We start from the raw sequence: 25437 nt of genomic DNA, 5'->3' as shown, positions 1-25437 counted from the left end.
CATCAATGTAACTGCTTTTAGATATATGTACTTAGCCTGCTGTTTGTTACCACTGCTGTAATGGAAACATTCTTGCCTTGATTTTTGTCCTATGGTTTCACACACTTGGCAGATAACTTGTCTTATCCCTGACACTCACTACTCCCGTGGGAAACGAGATGTTTCTGTTGTTCTGCCTTGGGGGCACCTAGGCTCCAAAGTAACTCACATTCTTTGGGGAAATGGGAGGGGGGATTGTTTCTGGATAAAGGAGGCTGTGAAAGCCAGGTTGGTCAGAACTGGCTTCTTGCAAGCTGGATGCTTCGTTACCTTTTCAATAAACACTACTGATCAACGATCCAGAGTTCGTTTATTGATTCAAGGCTTGAGACCTAACAGAATACTCCATCCTCGCACCTGCGCATGAGAAGTTGCTCCTGGCTGTGGTAACTGCGGTGGTGATGACTGGTCAAGTCCTGCTAAGCTGGTGATTTGAAGCATTTTTACTAAATTTCACTGAATTCAGTGAGATTTACTCCTTAGGCAGCCTAGCATAGTGTCGTGGTTATGGTACCAGGCTGCGGTCTAGCTCTAAGAGACCTGGATTTACTTTGGCTGTTGTGCATGTCACAGCTGTTTGATTGTAGGCTCAGAAATCTCCCACTATAAGGGGATTAGTCAGGTATGAACTAATTCCCTGCTCTGCCAAAACATGAAAATGGTAAGCAGAGGCCTTCCTGCCTTGATATTTGTACTGTGTAAGCACAAGACATGTTCTACAGTCTGCTGCAACACAATCTCTGACATGAAACCATCCACATAGTCCCTTTTCAGAGGACAGCTATAGCAAATGCTTAGTTACTATATCACAGCTTTTCAAGATGGGACAAGAGTGTGCTTTAAACTGACTTATATTGGCCTATATTGGCCTATATATTGGTCTATCAAGGTCAATGTTGTCTGTTCTGACTGGCAATCCATTCTCCTGCGTCTCAAGCAGAGGACTTTCACATCTCCCCCTACCTAATTCTTTTAATTGGAGACGCTGGGAATTGAAACTGGGACCTTCTGGATCATTCCACCACTCATTCATGGACCCTCCAAAATTTGGTGAGGAGAATAATAATTCCCATTTGATCGGAAGATCAGCTGCCAGCGCTGTCCAACATGTCCATAATGAGCTCAGTGGTTACGCAGGTTTATATGAGCAAAAGTAGTTGTTAGGATATCACGGCTGTAGACATTTTAGAGTTTGGCACGTCACAACTTTGAATTGGGGTAGAAACTAACTAGCAACAGAACAAAGTCGGAAGGATGCTGTGGGAGGGGGAAATCACAAGAGCGGGGTACATCTAGGACAGGGGTGTCCAACTCTGGCGCTTCAGATGTTTATGGAGTACAATTATCATCAGCCCCTGCTAGCATGGCCAATTGATCTCCCATTTCCTGGATGGAAAAAATGAAGTAGTAATTATTTTGTGCAAATCATAGATTCACAGGCACAAAATTTGAATAAGAAAGCTCCAACTGGAAGGAGTAGCTGGTCCTGATTAGGAAAGAAAAAAGATGCCGGAGGGCTTTCCGCTTAAAAAATCTCAACAACTGACATGCTGCTTGTCAAAGACCTGGCCCAGCCTTTGGGGTGGTAGCAACTCCAAATTATGGGCTCTGAACCAGAAACTCAAAAATCCCAAAATATGTTTTAAAAAATTATTAAAGTAAGGTTTAGCTTTAAAAGGGGCTTGGACAGATTTATGGAGGAGAAGTCGATTTATGGCTACCAATCTTGATCCTCTTTGATCTGAGATTGCAAATGCCTTAACAGTCCAGGTGCTCGGGAGCAACAGCCACAGAAGGCCATTGCTTTCACATCCTACATGTGAACTCCCAAAGGCACCTGGTGGGCCACTGCGAGTAGCAGAGAGCTGGACTAGATGGACTCTGGTCTGATCCAGCTGGCTTGTTCTTATGTTCTTATGTTCTTAAGGTGCTAAAATACAGGTTTTTAAACACCGTGAAACACATATCAAAGTGCAATAGTTACCCAAAGAAAATAACAAAAGGCTGATAACTACATACCATAAAGAAACACAAGCAGAAAAGTATTAGTTGTCTTCAGTACATGTGCAAAGTTCCAATAAAATTTTGGGCAGAGTAGAGAGACAGAAACAAAGAAAGAGAGTAATTGCCAACACTGAAATAACTAATTTATGATTTAGGCTGGCCACAACAGGTGATCATTAATTGACCAATCTGGGCACACTCTGACCAGAACATTCTAGGCTGCAAGCAAGTTTACCCCTCTCCTATGAAACTAAACTTTCTCAAAGCAATTGGTCTCTGTGGTTCAACTTAATTAGGATGACATCGTCTTTTGACAAGCATAGTGACCTTGAGGAAATAAACTGTCACCCCCAGTTAACAGCACCGATAGTATTAAACTTTCTTAACTCATGAGAAAGGCAACAGCAAAAGAATTTTACTACGCCTTAGAATTCAAAACGGATTCTCTCACTACAGACTTATAATTTATAGTAATTTGCCTAGTGGGTCTCAGTTTTCATTTTTAAAATATCTCTGGCCTTTCCTCTTATATCTCCACAAGGAACAAAATTTACTTGTATAAAAACAACAGTTGGGAATTCAGAGGAGCTATTAGATTGTTATAACACTCTGCCTATATATCAATTGTCTAGTTTTAAAAAAACTGAAAAAGCTGGCCAAGAATAGAATGGACACTATCAAAGACTTGAGCCGGGAAAATGTGGGTAAACCCATCATATGGAAACCCCGTTGCTATTGCACTGAATCTGCAGAAAGAAAATCCCCACAACATACTGTGGAAATGATGTGTACATTTTAACAAATTCTCACTCTTCTGAATTGTAACAATGAGTATCAAAAATTACAATTTCAAATTTCACATACACATGGGCAGTCATCCTAAATTGGTCTACTCAGAAGTTAGTCCCATTTTATTCAGTGGGGCTTACTTCCAGGAAAATGTTCTTAGGTATGTAGCCACAGCTACCTATTGGCTGCTAATCTTTGAATTTGGACCAAGAGCTTACCATGATGCGTTGATGTTGTTCAGAATCTGCTGATAAGATCAGATCACTGTTACAATCCTGTAATTTGTTATTCTTTATTTGCACTTGCCCATCAGAACCTAGCCTGTTCCCAGGAGTACTCTACTACACCCTCTTTGATCCAGATGCTATTTATGTACTTACTTAACTTATAGCCCACTTTTCTCACTGAGATGGATGGTGGATTACAATTTTTAAAAATTGTAATAAAACAACATAATGGACAAAATAAAAAAGCAATAAAATGGTGCAATAAATGCAATAAAACCAGTATAATACTGTTTTTTTTTCACAGATATGAAAACTACAGCTCTGTTCTCTTTTTAAAAATGCCCCCTGAACATTTCCATTTTAAAAAATGATAAAAAAATACAGGAACCTTCCTAACCATGTCTGGTGGGCCCTTGCAGAAAGTTGGAACTGTAACAGAGAACGCTCATCAGTTGCAGATAACTATTGATGTTACCCATTTCTGTGGAGCAGAAGAAAAATGAAAATACTTTCATTTTTAATTTTTTAAAATTTTATTAAACTTAATACTCTGCCCTCCCTGGCCACTTTAAAACACAGTCTTAAAAATTCAGCATCAATAAATAATAATTAAAACATTTCAATATATAAATTACAAAGATGGCACTATTAACTATAGATCACTCACATATTACCCATATATTAATCCCTACTCTCCCCAGCTTTATGATAGGAGAGGCAGGAGATAGGAGAATCATGTTGATTCTTCTCAGTACTCTCAACAGATTTAGGCAAATTTAGGTAATACAGGCTAGACATGCCAGTGTTTTCAAGTGGGTGGCACTACCAGTGATAGATGGCTCACACCTGGTGGAACGCCTCGTCAAATGAGCCCAGGGACACGTGGAACTTATCCCAATTCAGTAGGGCTTGCAAGGCAGATCTGTTCCACAAGGCCTATAATTAAGTGCAGCAGTGTGGGAGGTACCTCCATCTTAGCTGGCTACCTTCCCTCTTCCCTTCCCTTCCCTTCTTTTCTCTTCTTTTTACAGAAATGGGTGACTGTTGCAACCACCCCTGGTTGTGTTTAGCGTCTTAGGCTCATATAGTTCTACATAGATTATAAGTTTATTATTTTAAATGACATCATTTATGACTAATATTATGTATATGTATTTATTGTGAGCTGCTCTGACCCTGCTCTGGCAGCAGAGAGCAGGGTATTAAATCTAATAAAAATAAATATAACCATCTGATCAAATTAAAAGTCTAAGGATATTCTTGAACCCACATTGGCAGTGGCCTGGAATATTTTCTTTCCATTTTTGTTCCTCTAGATCAGACTAATATTGCCTCACTGATCCATGTTTCGGGAGCTTCTAAGGTTGACTACTGTAATATGCTCTATACAGGGGCTGCCCTGGAAGACAGCCAGAAGTTCCAGCTGGAGGAAAATGCAGCCATTCACCTGTTCTCTGGTAGCGGACAGCATGATTATATTTGCACCAACTGCACTGGTTACCAGTTTGCTTCTGGTCTTAATTCAAGATGCTAGTGTTAATCTCTAAATATCTTTAGAAATCTGGACTTTACGTACTTGAAACCACCCTTTCCATTTGAGTCCACGGGCCAGTTAAGAGCTGTTCTGTTCCCCAAGCGAACTAATATCAGGTGCCTTGCACTTGGCCAGAACAGAATGTAAGACCCACAGACAAATGAGCAACAGTTCCAAGACAGGTGTAACAGCATTGAAAGTTTAGAACTCTGACTCATACTTGCGATGGTGGAAACAATTGAAGATTATTTGAAGAGCTTGCTGGCACCAGGCAACTGCTTCTAACCGCTCTGCTTGCCTCTTCTTCTGAGTTCTCCTGTGTATCTGGACTCTGTTTTTCCTGCAATTTTGTTGGAATGTAACTCAAAATACTATGGATCTCTAACACCTTATACATTTGAGATATTGTTGCCTCCAGCCTTCCCCAGACACCTGAAAACTAAACAAAACTGTAAAAAGGGGCTGCAAACTAACAACAATACTGCAGTGCTCTTGCCTATAGAGGGCTTTTGAAAGGGACAGGGTTTAACTAAGGTTCCCTCCCACAGAATACTACACAAAAACAATTAAGCCAATTCTCTAAGAGTACAACTGAGGCTTGAATAAAGAAAATAGAGAGGGTGTCTCTAGGGGCATGACAAGAACGGACAGCTGGCATTAGTGGTGGTCATTCATTAGGTGAAATCATCAGTGGGCTGATCTGGAGCTTTCAAAGTTGTGGCACCTCTTTTTCGGAACCATGCTTAATGAGGTGAGAAAGAGGAATTTCCTGTTAAATATTCACAGAGGATACTAAACCTTCTTCTGTCTGTGGGAAATGTGTGATGCAACCAACCCAAGTTAGTTTTGTTTTAGCTGATTAATATGTGGTGTCTTTAATATATGATGATAAGATGAGGTGTTTGATTACCGTAGATGATTTTGTGGCACCGGATTGTTTTAATCAATAGATTTTACTAGTATGGATGACCTGTCTTTTTCTTTTCTTTCTTTTTTTTTTTTTTGATGAGGGGCCAGGGGGAAATGTTTTTAAAATAAATAGAGTGGCAGTGCCCCACATTCGAGATTGTTACTGAGATCCAGGCATGATGTGCCAAGTACAGAGCATTGGATGGCTGTCCCTGAGGCAAGAATCTCACCTGCCACCTTTCATTTGGTCTCTAGACAGTGATTAAAGGGTGCTGAGGGCTGGCTAATAATGCCAAAGTCTTTTCACTCTTCTGGGTTTATTGATTTTTCCCTCTCACAGAACTTCTCTTGCTGAAGACTCTTCCCAACAGAGACTACTTCCAGGTGCAGGAGTGGCATTAGAGTCTGAAGAATTCAGGGATACCTTTTCTGTGAAGTCAACGAGCCGGCAGATCATGGGGATGGACTACACTTCCCAGGATGCTGTGCACTCACCGGAGTGCAGAGTGTGCAGTGGCTGGGGGAGGGGGGCTCAGTGAAGGAGCAGCCGAAGCAAGGCAGGGGCTCAGGGAGCAAGAGGCAGGTAAGCTAGCATCCTTCATCCTTCCTGGTCCCCTCCTAGTTGCCCAGGCAACACCGCTGCAAGGATCGAGCCAGCTCCAGCTGCTGTTAAAGGACAGGCTGACGTCTGGGTCTCCTTGACTGCTGGGCTGGGATGCCCTCTCTTGATGAAGGGAGCGGGGGAGGCCAGCTAGGGCCTCCAATGCCCAGGAAGACTGCGAGAATCAACAAATCCACAGCTTCTCTGTGCTAAAGAGACAGTGGATAGCCTTGCAGGAGAAGCTCCGGGGTCCCCTTTATGCTTTCAGTCCCAGAGAGGGGCAGAGCAGGTCCTTCAGTGACTTCTCGGCCCCTGGCAAGCTCTCCCTCCCTTCTCCATCTCCTGCCTGTTCCCTCAGGTACTTCCCCACTCCTGGTAAAAATCCTACAGGCCAGCCAGACTGGACAGCGCTGCCAACCTCCAGGTGGGGTCTGGAATTGCCTTAAAATTACACTGATCTCCAGTCTACATAGCTCAGTTCTCATGGAGGGGAAGGACCACTTCAGAGAGTAGACTCATATCCCTGCCAAGCTCCTTCCCATCCTCAGATTCCTGCACCCTCAGGCACCACCTCTAACTCCCCAGGAATTCCCCAAGCCAGAGCTGGCAGCCCAAGCATACAGCGTCAGACCAGACTAGTTGGAAATCATGACTGAGCTCCTTGTCTGCCTCTTCTCCTGTCACCTCTTCCAGGTTCACAGACTTTGATGAGAAGGAAGGTGTCGATAGCACAGCTCCTTGCTCTCAGAGCCAGCTGAGAGAAAGGCCTTGGAGATGCTGGGAATGGGGTAGACACCTGTGTCTGGAGGGACTCTCTGTCTCTGCTACTCATCCTGGCTGGGGAGCGCCATGTCCTGACGGCTGCCTGCCTCCTCGTTGAGCTGCCCCTTCCTCGTCTCCAGCATGAAGAGGCCCAAAGTGAGCCCTCCCTCCCTCGGCATCCTGGGCCTTTTCGGACGAAAACCCAAAGTGACTTTGGAACAGGATGGGAAGCTGGAATCCCCTCTGGGCAACCCTGCAGAGACCCATATCTCTCTGGTGCCGGAGGAGGAGGAGGAAGAAGAGGAGGAGGAGGAGGAGGAAGAGGAAGGCTTGCTAGAATGCCCACTGTGCCTGCTGCCCCAGCCTCCGGCAGCCTTCCCTGCACTCTCCTGCTGCTCCCACTTGTCCTGCCTCACCTGCTTGCAGCAGTACTTGCGCATCGAGATCAGCGAGAGCCGCGTCCAGGTGGCCTGTCCGCATTGCCCTGCTCTTCTCCAGCCCTCGGAGATCCATCAGCTACTCCCGGAGACCAACTTGGGTGAGAAGTATGAAGAATACCTGCTGCGGCGTCTCCTGGTGGCTGACCCAGGCACCCGCTGGTGCCCTGCTCCAGATTGCAGGTAGGGCAGTGGTGACCTCAGGTGAAGGGAGGGCAACTGAGAAAGGGAGTTTGCCCTTTGGGCCAGGGAAGGCATCCTTATCCCGTTGGCTAGGGTCGCAATGCATTAGATCCAGACTAAACTTTCTGCTAGTGTCATTTCCACCGATTCCCCTCTTCCTGCTGCAGACATCTTATGCTGTTTTTGAGACTCCCTCAGGAGCAGCTTTTAAGGAGACAAATGGATGCCAGAGAGAACAAGGAGGAGGCAGGAGGTTTGATTGATGGAAGTGCCTTCCATTTAGTCTGGGTGCAGCCCTAGATTTGTGCCAGGTGGTCAGACAAAACTCCAGAAGATGTCTAAGTGCGTTGCATGTTACAGTCCAGAGACAAGCAGGTCCCGGTAGTTTCTTCATCCTTGTTATGTGATGGAAGCCAGACAGAGAAGAGATGCTGGCATGGCCTGGGCACCTTGCGGAGACCCTGTTTTGGTCTCTTTTGGAAAGGCAACGTCCGTTCTCAGTTTTTCCATTTAAAAAGCCCTCTCAAACAACGGCATTTAGAGCTATCTCTGCTCGAATCCCTGGAGAGCTGTTGCCAGTCAGAGCAGACAGTGTGGGGGCTGGATATACCAATAACCAGATGGAATGTCCTACTGCTTCCTAAGTGCCCCATAAGTGCAGTGTGAGATCTCAGATTGGGAAGGCAAAGCAGAAAGTTCTGCTGGGATGGAGGAAAGGGTGTGGGGATGACCTCTCTAGCTCTGGAGCAGTGGGAGACTGAAGTAGCTGAAGGTTTTTCAGGGGGCTGGAATACATTCTGAGTCACAGGAGACCCCAGACAAAATCACCTCCCCATCCCCCTTGCTGCCTTCAGACCACAATTTGGGCCTTTGTCCTAAGAGAGTGTTCCGCAATGCAATCTCCCAGTGGTGTCTGGTTTGGCTCCGTAGGCTGAGAGAAAGGCCACATTCTTGCTCACCACAATTGCAAGACAAGGGAATAACAGGTCTCATCACGAACACATGAAACTGCCTCATACTGAATTGTATTCCAGATCTATTAAAGTCACTTTTGTCTGGTTCTGGTGGGTTTTCCAGGCTGTGTGGCCGTGGTCTGGTGGACCTTGTTCCTAACGTTTCGCCTGCATCTGCATCTGACTTCCCTCTGTGACACACCTCTGAAGATGCCAGCCCACAGATGCAGGTGAAATGTTAGGAACAAGATCCACCAGACCACGGCCACGCAGCTCAGAAAACCCACCAGAACCAGTTGAATCCGGCCGTGAAAGCCTTCGTCCATCACTTTTGTCTGATCAGGTGAGCAGTGGATGACTGGGGTCTCAAGGAGAGGTCTTTCATATCACCTGCTACCTGGTGCTTTTTGTTAACTGGAGATGGTGAAGATTGAACCTGGGACCTTCTGTATGCCAAGCAGATGTTCTGCCACTGAACTACAACCATTCCCCATTTTTGCTCTCATTTCTATGTGGGCTTCTTTATGCTAGAGTTGTGCTGGCCTTGTGTAAAATCAAAGCTGACCTTGAAAATCTCTATGGGATTTCAGAGGACACAGGAACTGCTTAAAAAGAGTCTACACTGACTTACTGCTGACTGTCTTGCCCTGACTTTCCTTCTGTTTTAAATCATGAGCTCAGGCTGCATGCAAGAGCAGTTGCACTGAACTGAAAATCTTCCCTTTGAGGCCTGTGAAGCGCTCCGCTCCTCCGACCACTCCTTAACTTTTATCTTGAACCTCCTGGCAAAATATCACACAAGTACCTGTGTGTTTTGCGACGGCACCAGAAGCACAGACAATTAGGGATAAAACGTAAAAAATGTAAATGCACCATACAACGGTGATGGAAGTGCCGTCAATCATAGTTGTGGCCCTGTAGAGTTTTCAAGGCAACAGATGTTCAGAGTTGGTTTGCACTGGATCAGTTCCAACCAGTCACAATGAGGACCCTTAAAGATTGTGACTAAGCACATGGAAAAACAGGCAAGGTGGAAGAACATGAAGTGTTGTGGAGATAAGCAGAAAGGCTTACGTGTGAGCCTGATCTTGCTGGAGGATCCAATGCTGCCCAGGGGGTGAGGAGGTGGAGAGGCTCCCGCAGGACCTAATGCAATTCTGCAGGGCCTGCAAGGCAGATCTGCTCTGCCAGGCCTATGGTTGAGGTTGTTAACCTTCTAGGCCTCCCCCATTCATAGAATCATAGAGTTGGAAGAGATAACAAGGGCCATCAAGTCCATGCAGGGCCATGCAAGAACACACAATCAAAGCACTCCTGACATACGATCATCCAGCCTCTGTTTAAAAACCTCCAAAGGAGGAGACTCCACCACTCTCTGAGGCAGTGAATTCCACTGTCCAACAATCCTGATGGTCAGAAAGTTCTTCCTAATGTTTAGGTGGAATCTCTTTGCCTGCACCTTGAATCCATTCATCCCCCATTAACATTACTACCATTGTTTGATTAAGATTTCCTCGGTGTGGTGGGTCTTATTATTGTAAAGAGACCAGACTTGAAACATCATCTTTGCAATAGATATGTTTTATTAGCTGTGTATTATTTTTGTTTTTTGTATGTATTATAGATGTTGTGTGCCACCCTGAGCCCATAAGGTGAGGGGCAGCAAAGCAAGTCTAATACATAAATAAAAATTTAGGCCTTTCCTCCATTGAGCAGGGAATTGTGCTAGGACAGCTAGGTGGCCTATGTGGTTCTTTCCAATGCTATGATTCCCTATGGCAATATTCAATCCAGGAGCTGCTCTGTCATGCGAGAGATTTTTGCCTGTTGACTACCAGGAATGTAGCGTTCAGCCACCCTGTGATCTAGACCACAAGTGTCAAACTCGCAGCCCTCCAGATGTTATGGACTACAGTTCCCATCATCCCCTAGATATTCTGGGCTGTGGACCACACCTGAACTGACACATAGGAGACCATCTGCTCTACCTTAGTGACTCTGTCCTGCATTCAAGCCCAGACTCTTAAGACGCAAAGTCACATTTCTTAAGAGTGGACAGTAGTTTCTGACCCACTGGAGCAGCAATTCTGGGGGCTTAGTGGGCTGCAGCAGGAGGGAGGAATTAGCAGAACTTTCCACCCCTCTTAACAAAACTCCCTTCAGTGCACTTAGGTCTTTGGGACTACTTGGTTGGCTGCAGGCTTTTGCTCACTCACCCCGCATCCCCAAAGGCGACTGTAACCTTCCGTTAGTCTCCGTCATATCTTGAAGAGACTGGCACCCAATCTCCCTATGTGATCAATTGATGCTTGGGTCTGACAAAGCAGGATAATCCACTGTCTATTTTAGAGGAGGCAATGGAGTGTGGATTGATTTGGGAGAAAATGTGCATGTAAAATTGTTGCACTGATCCTAGGCTGACACCTTTCCTCTTGCTCTTTCCCTTAGCTATGCGGTCATAGCCTACGGCTGTGCTGAATGCCCCCGGCTTGTCTGTGGCCGCCAGGACTGCAGGACAGAGTTCTGCTACCACTGCCGGCAGCCCTGGCATCCCAACTCTTCCTGTGAGCAGGCCTGGCAGGAATGGAGCCGGCAGACTGCAGGGACAGTGGAACTCTCTACCCAGTTGATCCAGAAGGAGGAGGCTGCCCGGGGTGAGTTCAGGCCAGCAAGGTGTGAGTTCAGGCCAGCAAGGTGCAATGGCATAGCGCCAAGGGGATATGGGGGGCGCGATGCACCGGGCACGCGCCGGGGTGGGGGCATGACAGGGACATTCCGGGGCAGGGGTGCAGAGCGCACGTGTGCCCTGGGCATAGTTCCCCCTCGCTCCAGCCCTGTGTTTGTGTGCCTCTTTTCTCTCAACACCAAGCTGCCCATGGGATTAGTGGCATCCCCTTATCCAGAGCCAGGATGCCCTGTATCACTTATCAGCCTTTTGCTACGATAAAGTATAATATCTGTTCTTATCAGTTTAATATCTAGTTGAGTGTGGTGTAGTGGTTAAGAGCAGTAGACTCTAATCTGGAGAACCGGGTTTGATTCCCTGCTCCTCCACTTGTGTAGCTGGATTCTAATCTTATGAACTGGGTTTGTTTCTATCTCGAGTGAAGGGGTATCATCTTTTCCGAACTCTACCCATCACCCATTTCTCTGAGAACCAATGGTAAATTCACACATTGTCTTGTGACAGTAGTTCAGCTGCCCTGATCTTCTGGCACCTGCCTCTTCTCCTTACCTTCTGAGATAATGTGGCAACAGGCGAGAGAGTCTTTTCTGTCATACCAAGGCCTTTGGAATCCCCTCTTCAATCCATTTCTTGAAACTTTAGACATCAAGTCAAAACATTTAATTTTATTCTGACTGGTTAGTGGGTTTAAATGTCCAGAATGATGTAGTAGTTAAGAGCAGTGGACTCTAATCTGCTGCAGTGGATTTGTTTCCCCGCTCCTCCCCATGAAGCCTGCTGGGTGATCTTGAGCCAGTCACAGTTCGCTCAGAACTCTCACTTGCCTCACCAGGTACCTGTTGTGGGGAGGGGAAGGGAAGGTGATTGCAAGCTGTGTTGAGACTCCTTAAAAGGTAGCGAAAAGTGGAGTATAAAAACCAACTTTCCTCCTCCTCTAGGACTCAGGGAAGAACTCAGCACCTCTCTGATAAGGCTTGGCTCCCCTTAATGGGGCATTGCAGTTCCCTATCAGCTGGCTATTGGTGTTGACAGAGTGCACATGGCCATAAAACCTACCACTTGCTCTCTGCATCCATGTCCCTCATGGCTGGTAAAGCCCAGTTGTGAGGTTCTGTGGAGCCCCCTGTTGCAAACTGTCAACTGCTCCCTATCATAGGGAATATTCCTGGAGAGGTCAAAAGAGGTATTGGTGCACTCACTCTCAAAGAAGCCAACATTAGATCCCCTGGATCTGGGCAACTACCGCCCAGTTTTGAATTTGTCATTTCTGGGAAAGGTAGTTGAGAGGGCAGCTGCAGAACAGCTACAAGTGTTTCTGGAGGATGCATTGGTTTTGAACCCCTTCCAGTCTTGCTTCTGTCCTGGCCAAAGGACCCAGACCATGTCGGTCACCATCACAGATGAACTCCAGATGAAGCTGGGCTGAGGCGGGTCAGTGCTGCTGGTGCTATTAAGATCTCACAGCAACATTTGACATGGTTGACCGAGATCTTTTGACCCACCGCCTCGCTGATGCTGGGATGCAGGGAACATCCTTGAAATGGCTGACCTCAACAAGGACCAGGGACAGCAGGTGACACTCGACACCATCCCCTTGTTTGTGGAGTGCTGCAGGGGGCTATATGCTGCCGCTTGCACATCATGTCTGGAGCTTTGGGCAGGGTTGCCATCAATATTCTGATGACACCCAGCTTTTTCTGTTGATGGATGGTCAGACAGTCTCTGCACCGGATGTTCTGGCCCAGCGTTTGGGGGCCGTGGCTGGATGGTTGGAAAAAAGTAGATTAAAGTTAAACTCGCTGAAGATGCAGGTCCTGTGGCTAGGTCATGGCGGACTGCTGGAGGGTTTATAGCTGCCAAGTTTTGGGGATGTGCATTACAACCGGCCGCATGTGTAAAAAGACTGGGTGTGACCTTGGATTGCTCCCTGTCCATGGAGGGCCAGGTCATGAACACGGTGAAGGTGGCCTTCTACCATCTCTGACAGGCCAGGCAGTGGGCCTCTTACCTATCCCGCCCTGACCTGGTCATGGTGATCCACGCGACAATCACCTCCAGGTTAGGCTGCTGTAACTCATCCTACATGGGCCTGCCTTTGAGACTGGCTTGGAAGCTGACACTGCTTCAGAATGCAGCTGCTGGGCTCCTTGACAGTGTGTTGGTGAGAGAGCACATAATATATGTGCTCTGGCAGCTGCACCTGCTGCCGGTGGAATTCTGAATCAGGTTCAATGTTTTGGTTTTAACCTTTAAGGCCCTGAGTGGTCTCAAACCCTCATATCTCCAAAACCGTGTCATCCCATATTGCCCATGGAGGACGCTTCGGCCCCCTGATAGAAATGTACGGGTGGTCCCTGGCCCCAAGGATGTTTGATTGGCCTCGACCAGAGCCAGGGCTTTCTCCGCTCTGGTGGAACTCTCTGCCAGCGGACACCAGGGCCCTGTGGGACCTTAACCAGTACTGCAGGGCTTGTAAGACAGAGATGTTCCACCGGGCTTTGGTTGAGGCCACTCATCCATTCCAATCCTATCTGACAGCCTCCTGATACTTGTCCACCAATGTACTCATGTCATTCTGCACTGTCCTACCTATCATAAAGGAAGAAGCTCTGCCACCCTCAGCAGTTCCTTGAATGAGGACTGCATTTGGGTGAGACAGGTGGTTTTCCATAGGTTCGCCATCTGGATTGTATCATTTAGTAGTTGTTTCTTGTTATTTTATTCATGGAATGTTTTAAATATCTTTGGACGCTGCCCTGAGCCTGACCTTGGCCGGGCTATAAATTCAATGCATAATAATAATAGCAACCCATTGCCAGGGCTTGCTCTAAGGCACAGCTCCATCACTTGAGGCTGACTGTGCTGACCGTTTTGTTTCCTTTGCCTTAATAGCAGACACCGAAACCATCAAAGTGTGTCCCCGCTGTGGTGCCTTCATCATGAAGATCAATGATGGGAGCTGCAATCGCATGAATTGCACCGTCTGTGGGTGCCTGTTCTGCTGGCTGTGCTTGCGAGAGATCACGGACGTACACTTCCTCAGGTGGTAGCTTGCTGTGGAAGGTGGGGGACAGAATGGTGCAGTGGTCAGGGAACACTACAGGGAAACTGAATCTTTACATTAGGCCCCTCGTTCCCATCTTGTCCCTTCAGGAAATAGAAGCTGAAGCAGGCTCAGATCTATCCTGATGTAGCACATAAAGCCTGCATCCAGCGCCATGTTTGTTGGTCTTCCAGACCTTTGATGTTTGGCCACAGTGTGAGACAGGATGCTAGGCTAGATGGACCGCTGGTCTAACCAAGCAGATCCTTAATTCGATTTATTATGATCTTAAAACAAAGGCCATCATTTATTTATACCTGTTTTCATAGCTGAACGTGCTGCCAGAATGGCTTTTAGCATACTGTAACAACAACTGGACAATAATCAATCACAACACAGTTCTCAAAACAGTACATGTGAACATTAACAGCAGCAGCAGGAATGTAAAATTCGGTGAACATCTGGTGGGAAAAGAACATGTTTGCCTAAAATGACAGCAGATCAGACCTTATGGATATCTCTTGGAAGGGTGTCCCAAAATATTGTGAGGGTTGGGCAGGCAAGAGCAGTGCTGGCCTCATTTGGGTCTGAGACTCTATACAAGCATAGAGAAGAGTAGAATTTGACCACACAAGGTAAGGGTCTGATTAAACACTCTGGAAGCCACAGATCACCCAGTTTTTTAGAAGTAAATGCTGGGGACATGCAGCCCAGTTCAAACCACTGGTGGAGGCAAAACAGTTTATTCCTCCCAGTTCTGCATGGTTTGGCTTATCAAAACCACCTTCCCCATGCTGTTTTGAGCCCTGAAAGGCCAAAAAAAAAAATTTATCCGTAATGTTTCTATATTTTTTCCTCCCAAAGCTTGAGCATGTTTGTGTATGGGAGGTGGGTTAGCAGTTTTCAAAGACAAAATTATGCTGCTGTAGAAAAACATAGACACCCTCTTCCTCCATGGCTCTGATAGGAGGAGGAGAGTTTGGATTTATATCCCAGCTTTCTCTCCTGTAAGGAGACTCAAGGTGGCTTACAAGCTCCTTTCCCTTCCTCTCCTCACAACAGACACCTTGTGAGGTGGGTGCAGCTGAGAGAGTTCCCAGGAACTGGGACTAGCCCAAGGTCACCCAGCAGGAATGTCGGAGTGCAGAAACACATCTGGTTCACCAGATAAGCCTCTGCCACTCAGGTGGAAGAGTGGGGAATCAAACCTGGTACTCCAGATTAGAATCCACCTGCTCTTAACCACTACATCACGCTGGCTCCTGGGACTGAGATCACATGCACCTGTATGTCTGACAGTTGCTGAGATCAGATCCCAATTCTCTCATGGGGCTAATCTGACCCCTAAGAACCCCAAGGTTTTAACCCTTATGACTACCAGAAATAGCTTATAAATCAAGGCTGGCATCAGCCTACCCTGAGGTGGGGCATCTGCCAGGGCCCATTGCCACCGACCTCCACCAACAAACCTCCCTGTGCCCCATTCTCTCACCCACTTTCTTGCAAACATTCCAGCTCCCGTGGCTCTTGATTGCCCAATTCCAGCAGGGAAGTGTGTGCAGGTGGTGCTGATAGTACTCCGGATAGTCACAGCAGCTTACTCCCAACCGTGCACCCTGCCCAGTGCCATGGAGGAAAGGGCATGTAGGTGGCTGTGAATGTAGATGGTGGAAAGGATTGGAAGCAGATGGGAGGTATGTGGGGAGGAGGGCAGGAAGGGAGGTGTGAGTGGGGATATTGGGAGTGGGCAGAGAGAAAACATTCCCTGAACAGGGTCTCTTAAAACTTAGAACAGGCCCTGTCATGAAGTGTGCACAGTCAAGCCTGGTGACTTCTTCAAAGCCTCAGGGTTCTCAGTAAGATGTATTGTCAAAGGCTTTCACAGCTAGAATCAACTGGCTGTCATGGGTTTTCCGGACTGTGTACCAGACCATGGCCACGCAGCCTGGGAAACTGGCACTAGCCAGTTCTCAGTAAGACCTCCAGTGCCTTCTTGCCATCCTCACTTCCGCTACTGACCCCAACTGTCTTCTCCTCAGTCCTTCTGGATGCACCTTTTGGGGGAAGAAGCCCTGGTCCCGGACACGCAAGCTCCTTTGGCAACTAGGCATGGTGCTGGGAGCACCAATGGTGATCTCGATCGTTGCGGGCATTGCCGTGCCAGTCATCACCCTAGGGATACCCATCTACATGGGAAAGAAGGTGAGGCATTTTGTTCCCCTTTCCCCCAGCAGGAGCTTCTAAAATTCATCACCGTAATGCTCTCGGAGGCATGGTGGTGGAGGAACTATTTAGGGCATAGGTGTCAAACTCGCGGCCCTCCAGATGTTATGGACTACAGTTCCCATCATCCCCTGCCAGCATCTGGAGGGCTGTGAGTTTGACACCTGTGATTTAGGAGGTTCTCTCGACTTAGTACTGCTTTTCCCAGCCTCAATAGGGGGGAGGGGGTAGCCAGACGCCATCCACATTTTTAAATGGGTTCTGTTTTTGTGTAATTAATATTTAAATTATGTTTTAATGTATGTTTTAACCTTGTTGTGAACCGCCCTGAGCCCTCAGGGGGAGGGGGGTATATAAAATTAATAATAAATAAATAAATAAATCTTCACTTCACTCCTTCCAGGTCCTGAGCCATGGACGCAAGAGCAAACTGTCCATCTGCCAGCAGTGTCTGTCTGTGTCCAGCAGTATTCTTCTGTCCCTTTTTGTGTCACCTGTAATCACAGCAGTCACTGTTGGTAAGAGCCAAAAGGAAGCTGTGTTTGGAAGAGGGTACTAGATTCATGGAGGCATCTGTTGCATTGTCATTGAAGGGCAAAGGAGGACCAGACGGCCCTTTTGGCAATGCTCTGTCTACTAGCCTGACTTGCACAGTCTGTGGGAATAGATGGTTCTCACATCAGGCTCTCTGCTTGCAGGGGTTGGGGTGCCGCTGATGCTCACCTACGTGTATGGCGTGGTGGCGCTCTCTCTTTGCCGGAACCGCTGGGGGTGCGGTGGCACCCGAAGAAAAGGCGGGGAGCTCAGCACCGTAGAACTGGAGAACCTTGCCAAATGTACGTGAGTTGTTGGAGCCCTTCAAGCAGGGTGAGAAGGGGAATCCGAGCTCTCTGGGGGATGAATTGGTGACTACACCAGCCTTGGCCTGTCACAGTCTCTCTTGTCACCTGCTAGCCTACCTTGAATGAAACAATTGGTTCCAACTTTGGTGTGAGGTGCAGAATAACTTTATTTTTATTTCTTTATTATTTACTTAAGTTATTTATAATCTCCCTCTCTCGCTGGGACTCGAAGAGGTTTGCACAGACATGGGTGAAAGGGGACAATCTTGACCAGGGTTGGTGTCAGCATGCTTGAAATGGGTAGCTGGCGTGGCCCGAGGTTTGTGGCAGGACCCACCACTGCCAGCATCCCCTCCCTACTCACTTGCTCGTGGTTCACTATCCATGGTTCTCTGCTGCATGCACTGCCCAGTGCCACCAGGGAAAGGGCTGCAGGCAGCTTGGCAGTGAATATGGGCAGTGGGAATGTTTGTGAGCAGACAAGGGAAGGACACACATACACAAGCAGGGGGGAGTCATACAGGTGGGTGGGATAGAAGGAAAGCGCAAATGCCTGGTAGTGGGCAGAGAAGGAACCAGCTCCAACCTTAGCAAATCCTCTCCATGTTGAAACCGAACCTATCAGATGTCCATTCATCAAGCTTTACTTGTTGGTTTCTACAGAGCCGTGCTGATTTTCAGTTTTGCGGGCAGCTCAAAACTGCATCTCTTCACACGAATAGCAAAAGCCACTGAAGACCTTTTCTGCACTGATGAAAGTCAGCCTCTATTGGACTCTCCAATGTTTTGTCAGCTCATCAAATGAATTGGTTTTCCAAGGTTTCATATCCGGAACATAGCAGATCAGACTATGCAAAATGTCAGTGAGCAATAAAAGAATAGACGACCCAATCTTAATGGTCTTGCCAAGGGGGCATCATAAGAACATAAGAACAAGCCAGCTGGATCAGACCAGAGTCCATCTAGTCCAGCTCTCTGCTACTCGCAGTGGCCCACCAGGTGCCTTTGGGAGCTCACATGCAGGATGTGAAAGCAATGGCCTTCTGCGGCTGCTGCTCCCAAGCACCTGGTCTGTTAAGGCATTTGCAATCTCAGATCAAAGAGGATCAAGATTGGTAGCCTCTACATTAGCACTCTACATTAGCACAAAATAGGAGACGTCCTCTACATTAGCATAAAATAGGAGACGTCCTCTACATTAGCACAAAATAGGAGACGTTTGGTCACTCAGGTGAGTTCAGTTCTGTGGATGTGATCTTTACAATAGGTTAGAATCTGCTGTTCTGTTCTGCTAATGGTGGGATTTTCTGCCAGCATGGAGACATGGGTTGGATCCAGTGTTCTGCAGGTCTCTCCCATGACAGTCCATTCCTACTTAGGACAATTGATTCCCAGGATTGCAGAACCCATGTGGACAAAAAGCTCCAAGGATCAGTACATTGCAGAGGGAAAAAGGGGCAGAATTTTCCTCTTCTACTAATGAAATCTGTGGTAGTGGACAAAGCAAAAAGGGAGTTTTGTCCCCTGCCTGGTAGAAGAATGTAAGTCTTTCCCCTGCTAGTTTGATGAGACTTTTCTGGCATTGGTAGAGAAACTGAATAATAGAATCCAGTAACACTCTCAGGTGGAACTGAAATTAGTGTCATGCTGATTATGATGTCACCTTTAGACCATTCCCTTTACAATGATGTCCATAAGCCTGCTCAACAGGGAGACAACCCTATGAATAAGAGCCCCTTTTTGCTTGCATGCTTTGAAAAAATCACTTACGTATCTGTTGGTCGACTGGTGTGCAAAGTCTGAAGACATACAACTCAATTCTAGCTGGGCAGCTCTGATCTAGCCAGCCGTCTCATCAGTTCTTGTATGTACAATAATCAGTTTCTTTTTTGAAAATGTCCAGGAACCCCTTACAACTTCAAACTGATTTTCCTCAATCTTTCTTCTGGCTTGACACTGCAGCTTGGAAGTCCTGCCTTTTATTTTCTTTCTACAGTTAGCGAGATGGATCCAACCTCTCAGTCTTGTCCAGTTCCCATCCTCACTAGAGTTCCTGTCCCTCGTGGCTTTTCCGTATATAACCCTCATCATGTTTTTAGGTGATCAAAGAGGATCCTTCTTTTTTTTTGCACAAGTGGGAAAGTTGGTTGGATACACCTCATTGTTTCCCAGTTTCCTGAGAGCCAGCGTGGTATAGTGGTTAAGAGCAGGTGGACTCTAATCCGGAGGTTTGATTCCCCACTCCTCCACATGAGTGGCAGAGGCTTATCTGGTGAACCAGATGTGTTTCCGCACTCCTACATTCCTGCTGGGTGACCTTGGGCTAGTCCCAGTTCTCTCAGAACTCTTTCAGCCTCCCCTACCTCCAGGGGCGTAATGAGGCAGCCCTGGGCAAACTGTAGCCCTGGGAAAAACCTGAGTTGGATGCCCCCCCCCCCCCGCCCCCATGGGCGGCCACTCCACCACGACCAATTTTTTTTGCACCAGGACATTGGTGCCTGCAGGGGGTGCATTTTTAGACATATCAGCACCAAAATTTCAGCATATCATCAGGAGACTGTCCTTATGCTACTCCCAAAGGTTTGGTTTGGTTCAAGGAGTCCAAAATTATGGACTCCCAAAGGGGGTGCCCCATCCCCCATTGTTTGAGGGTCCAGAACTTTGGACCCCCAGAACCAAACTGCACCAAACTTGGGGGGTATCATTAGGGCAGTCTCCTGATGAGACCCTGAAAGTTTTGCGACTGTGCCTTCATAAATGCCCCCCCCCAGCCTGCCACCCCCATGGACAGCAATGCAGAAAATTCAACGCAGAACAAAGATTCTTGGGCAAATTTCTGGGATGTTCCTGCAGGGGGTGCATTTTTTAATGTATCGGCACCAAAATTTCAGGGTATCATCTGGAAACTGTCCTTATGGAACCCCCAAAGTTTGATGCAGTTTGGTTTAGGGGGTCCAAAGTTATGGACCCTCAAAAGGGGTGCCCCATCCCCCATTCTTTGCTAAGGAGATGGGGGCTACCCTTTTGAGGGTCCATAACTTTGGACCCCCTGAACCAAACTGCACCAAACTTGGGGGGGTGCCATCATCTCCAGATGATACTCTGAAATTTTGGTGCCGATACATCCAAAAATGCACCCCCTACAGGAACATCCTAGAAATTTGCCCAAGAATCTTTGTTCTGCATTGAGTTTTCTGTATTGCTGTCAATGCGGGTTGCGGGCTTTGGGGGGGGGGGGGCACATTTCTGAAGGCACAGTTTCAAAACTTTCAGGGTCTCATCAGGAGACTGCCCTAATGATACCCCCCAGGTTTGGTGCAGTTTGGTTCAGGGGGGCCAAAGTTCTGGACCCTCAAAACTGTAGCCCCCATCTCCTATTAGCTCCCATTGGAAACAATGGGGGATAGGGGCACCCCCTTTGGGAGTCCATAACGTTGGACTCCCTGAACCAAACCTCACCAAACTTGGGGGGTAGAATAAGGACAGTGTCCTGATGATACGCCGAAATTTTGGTGCCGCTAGCCCAGGCGTAGGGAACCTTTAACACTCAAAGAGCCATTTGGACCCGTTTTCCACGGGAAAAGAAAACACTTGGAGCCGCAAATAATTTTTGACATTTAAAATAAAGATAACACTGTATATTTTGAGTTTTTTTACCTTTTACTCCACTCATTCTGAGAAGCGCATGGATGCGCCCGCCCTGCTGCCTGCAGGGCGGGCAAGGATGGAGCCAGCGGCTTGGCCTTGCTGGCTGCTGGGAAAACGCCCGCCCCGCTCAAACAGGGTGGGCGAGAGGGGAAGCCCGCAGCACAGCGCGGCCGTCCGTGGGCAATTGGTGTGCCCGCCCTGCTGCCTGCAGGGCAGGCAAGGATGAAGCCGGCAGCTTGGCTCGTGGAGCCGCAGTGCAAGGGCAGAAGAGCCGCATGCGGCTCTCGAGCCGCAGGTTCCCTACCCCTGCGCTAGCCTAAAAACTGCGCCCCCTGCAGGCCAAAAATGGAAAACCACTAAAATACCCAAAAACGAACCCCCACAAGGTGATGCCCTGGGCAGCTGCCCACCTTGCCCAATGGGCATTATGCCAGTGCCTACCTCACAAGGTCTCTGTTGTGGGAAGAGGAAGGGAAATGAGTTTGTAAGCCGCCTTGAGTCTCCTTATGGGAAAGAAGTCAGGGCGTAAATCCAAGCTTCTCAACCTCCTCCTTATCTGCTTCCCTCCCATGTGAGGAAAGACACTGTTTATGCTCCAACTATTCCTTTTTCATTGCCATTTGTCCTCAGATATAGTATTTTTCCAACTAATGTTACTTGTGCAAAAGCTGTTCCTTGGTGTCATATTGGCTGAGACGTGATCCCACCATTCCTTTTCCTTTCTCAGGACGTTCTTCTCAAAAGCACCTTGCTGTCATTTTCCCTGGGGAGGAAGTCTTCACCCACTGAATAGATACACATTCAGAGGGATTTATTAAAATTTCAGGCAAAACCAACCATCTGTAGGCTCTGAATAATCCCCTAACTAACCAATCCTCAACCAGTGACGTATGTATAGATTTTTTATGGGATGGGTTTGGTGACTGAGGGCTTTCTAGCTGTTTCATTCCATGCATTGTTTCTAGCAAGCTGGACATGTAATAAGAGAGGTTTGAACCTGAGGAACCCCCCCACCCCCCTTACCTATGTCCAACTAAAAATGCAGATTGCCTCATCCAAGGAGAAAACAGTCAAATCAAAGCAGTCCTTCAGCTCTACAAAGTTACATATTCCTTTCCCTCTGATTAAAATTCAGAGGGAATTAGTTATTCCTCTTTCTTGGTACGCATGCCCACTTATCCTATGATCCTAATCTTCAGAATTACAATGGATTGGATCCTTTGTTTTAAAGTATAGCTTTTTTGTCCACCAGTGAGGTCTCAGACCAACTTATCACATTATTGCCCCTCCCCTCATGCTCATAAAAACAAACTTCTGAGGCAGGTTAGGCTGAGAGACAGAGAAACTGGCCCAAATCGCTTGATGAGCTTCCATGACAGAGTGGAGATTTGAACCCAGTGGGTCAGGCCACTACACCCCATCCATCTGCTCTAGGTTGCATAAGCAGAAGGCACCACTCCTGGTGGCAGGTCACTCCTCACCTCCCACTTCCCAGAGCAACGTAATCAAACAGAGGTCTTCAGTGATGAGACGGAATTCAGGGGAACTTCTTCCACCTTGTTCTTTTACCAGTGGAGTTCTTACTTGGCTGTTATGTCCTGAAACACTCTTCCCCTAATAGCAAGATCACCAAATTATCCCTTCTTACTGCAGCTATCCCTGCACTTGGTGGGTTTTTTGCCTGCCTGGGGTGGGCGGGTGTCCCATTTGGGACACACCCATAGGGGCCAACCTATTGTGTTCTGAGAAGGAATACTATAAAGGTTAGTGTTGCTCTCCCTGTCCCCTCTCCTTGTCTTTAAGATGCATCCTGTTTAGAAGGCCACATTTGGGTAATTCATATGCTGATGGTTTTGTATCTTGGGTTGGGAGCTCAAGGGATGAAAATATGAAGCTGCCTGCGGCTGACATAGAAGGTGGTCTATCTTGGTCAGTGCTGTCGACTCTTTACTGGTGGCAGCTGTCCAATATTTCAAGTACAGGTCGTTCACAGCACATACAGCTTGATCCTTTAAACTGGAGGTGCCGGGGATTGAACTTGGGACCTTCTGTATGCAAAGCAGAGCCTTTATCGCTGAGCCACAGCCCTTCTCTGACGCTCAGCACCATAATTGTCCTCAGGTCCTTCTCATTGCAAAGATGACCCAGATGCACGAATCCACTTTTCAGTGCTGCATATGTGCAGTTCTTCACCTCTTGTTCTTTCTCTCTCTGCCTGTTCCAGTGAATGAGCTGCTGTCTGTGTTGCCCACTCACATGGTGGCTGAAGCTGGGGTGTTGCCTGCTGCGATGGCGGCTACCTCATTACCTAGCACTGGCCATGGCCAACATGAAGGGCCCCGACGAAAGCAGCAAGACAGCCAGTCAGCAAGTACCATAGCCCTGGCTGGCAGCATGCTAAGCGAAGGCCAAGAAGCTTCTTACAGGTCAGTGTGCTGAGGAGGGGCAGAGAAAGCATCAGGCAAAAACTATGTGATGGAGCAGTGCATGGCCAGAGGTAGTGGGAAGCAGTGCATGGCCAGAGGTAGTGGAGAAGGGGAGATGTTGCACAGTACAGGACTAGAGGCCTCCCATTGAACTTGGTGGGTACTATAGTACCTTCTGATTTCAAAGCAGGCTTGGTGGGAGGAGGGCCCCTGTAGTCAGTGCTGCAAATTCCACCTCCCCACAAGCCAACGAGGTCCTACCTGGAGCAGAAGGCAACCTGTTGATTCTGAATTCAGATTGTATGCACCCCGTTGTAGCCACAGGTGGGCGCTCCACCCACTCTTGCTCTCTATCCTGCTCAGGGATGGGCTGAACTTCGAGGTGGAGGTGGAAGTGGAGCCCCAGGCGTCCTCGGAGCGCAGCCTCTGCAGCGCAGCATCCGGCCACAGCTTCTCCACAGACTCTCTCGCCTGCACCAGCGAGGGCTGCAGCTCGGCAGGAGCCGCGACAGAATAAAGCAACTTCATGTGGAGCCACACTGGACACCAAGGACCTGGGATCATGCATTGCTGGTTTGCAGCCCGTGCTGAACCTGTTTCGCCCCTCCCACAATGCCTTGCATCTTTAGTCCCTTCCCAGCCTTCAACTGCAGCTCAGAACTTGGTGCTTTGAGGCAATAAATCTGCAACCAACAGAAGAGCCCTGGCAACCCTCCATTTCCATTTTGTGGTGTCGCCACCCGTGCTTTTCACTATTGAGAATGAGGAAGTGATCTTGCTCAGAGCAGAGTAACACTACTCCCTCTAAGCTCTGGGGGTGCCATGCTGGAGAACCTGTTGCATGCACAAAAGATCTTGGCTTCATCCCAACATGTTCTCTTAAAAAATCTATAGTAGCAGGGTTTCCTGAAAGATGGGAGCGGTGACCACAGGATAGGGCTAGAGTAGACCATTGTAATGACATGAGGGAACATCCTACATATGATCCTTGGAAGAAGGGATGAGACTGGAGGGAAAATGGAGAAGGTGAAGAAAGAGGCTGGTGAGTGCAAACTCCTGCAACAGAGTTAGTCACACCTGATAAGGCCAGAAGTCAAAGGGTAAGACTCCTTTCATGAGTCACTGTGTAAATGCCAGGGATCTACAGCCTAGCACAGATCCCAGAGCTCCTCTTTTTGATACTGGAGTTAATTGGCCAGCTTTCTGTTTGGAGCACCTCAGCATCACCCCTGCTGATGCCCCACATTCTGCCTGGTGTTATAAAGACAATGACTCTTAAAAACCAGAATGGTGTAGTGCTTGGCCTGTCACGCCTTGATTTAAATACCTATTAAGTCCAACTTGGTTGAGAGGATGAAATGGATAAGGGGAGAACCATGTATAAAGCCCTCTGGTTCTTAAGGGTGTGACAGGCAGTACACATTCACATACACGCTGTCCTGACCACTCCCGTTCACTACGGAATTCCTTGATTGCCAGATCTCAGCCCGCCCCTGGTTGAGAAACAGGAAGCAGAAGGTAGTCAGGAAAAAGGCAGGCTTGTATGTTAAATAAAGACAAACACATAAGAATAGCAGGGGGTTGTCACAATGGAGGTAAGCAAGCCATGAATCCCCCAAAGTACTACATTGAGAATGGTATTAATTAGTTTATTCATGATATGGAGGGAGAGTGAGCCGGAGTCCATGCTTAGGTAGGCATTTTTTTACCTGAAGAATTTGGCTAAGAAAAAGGTTTTCTGATCTGGTGTTGTGGGTTATCTGGGCTGTGTGGACATGGTCTGGTAGTTTTTGCTCCTAATGTTTAACTTGCATCTATGGCTGGAATTTTCAGGGTGAAATGTTAGGAGCAAAAACTACCAGACCGTAGTAAGGAGCAAAAACTACACAGCCTGGAAAACCCCAAAAACCTAGTTGATTCCAGCCTTCTACAATACACTTTTTCAGACCTTGAATTGTCATTAATATTACTGCATTCCAAAGACAGCGTGAGATGCAGAAATCTTGGGAGAAGGCAGAGAATGTTTCTGACCGAATGCTGAGTTTCAGCACAGTTCAACAAGGAGTTAGGAGGTTGTGTTTTCCAAACCCCTCTGAAATTGAGTGTAACAGAGCCTAGACTTCTTGCTGCA

The 25437-nt window shown here is 47.5% G+C and overlaps 1 protein-coding gene across 2 annotated transcripts; it reads left to right on the top strand.

Annotated features, from left to right (window-relative positions):
- Positions 1 to 5975: 5975 nt before the first annotated feature.
- On the top strand, positions 5976 to 24006 carry LOC125443493 (E3 ubiquitin-protein ligase RNF19B-like). Of its 2 annotated transcripts, none has more exons than XM_048515669.1 (9): positions 5976 to 6085; positions 6797 to 7485; positions 10887 to 11092; positions 14020 to 14167; positions 16207 to 16369; positions 16794 to 16908; positions 17089 to 17226; positions 23105 to 23306; positions 23670 to 24006. In XM_048515669.1, the coding sequence occupies exons 2-9, from the start codon at positions 7007 to 7009 to the stop codon at positions 23821 to 23823; spliced, it is 1605 nt and encodes a 534-aa protein (XP_048371626.1). In that variant the 5' UTR covers positions 5976 to 6085; positions 6797 to 7006; the 3' UTR covers positions 23824 to 24006. The 2 variants fall into 2 exon arrangements, with proteins under 2 accessions (XP_048371626.1, XP_048371617.1); XM_048515660.1 differs by having other exon boundaries at positions 14017 to 14167.
- The last annotated feature ends 1431 nt before the right edge of the window (positions 24007 to 25437 follow it).

Source organism: Sphaerodactylus townsendi, linkage group LG01 (genome assembly GCF_021028975.2).
Source record: "Sphaerodactylus townsendi isolate TG3544 linkage group LG01, MPM_Stown_v2.3, whole genome shotgun sequence".
Lineage (NCBI taxonomy): Eukaryota > Metazoa > Chordata > Lepidosauria > Squamata > Sphaerodactylidae > Sphaerodactylus > Sphaerodactylus townsendi.
This window is presented reverse-complemented; position numbering and strand designations above follow the sequence as displayed.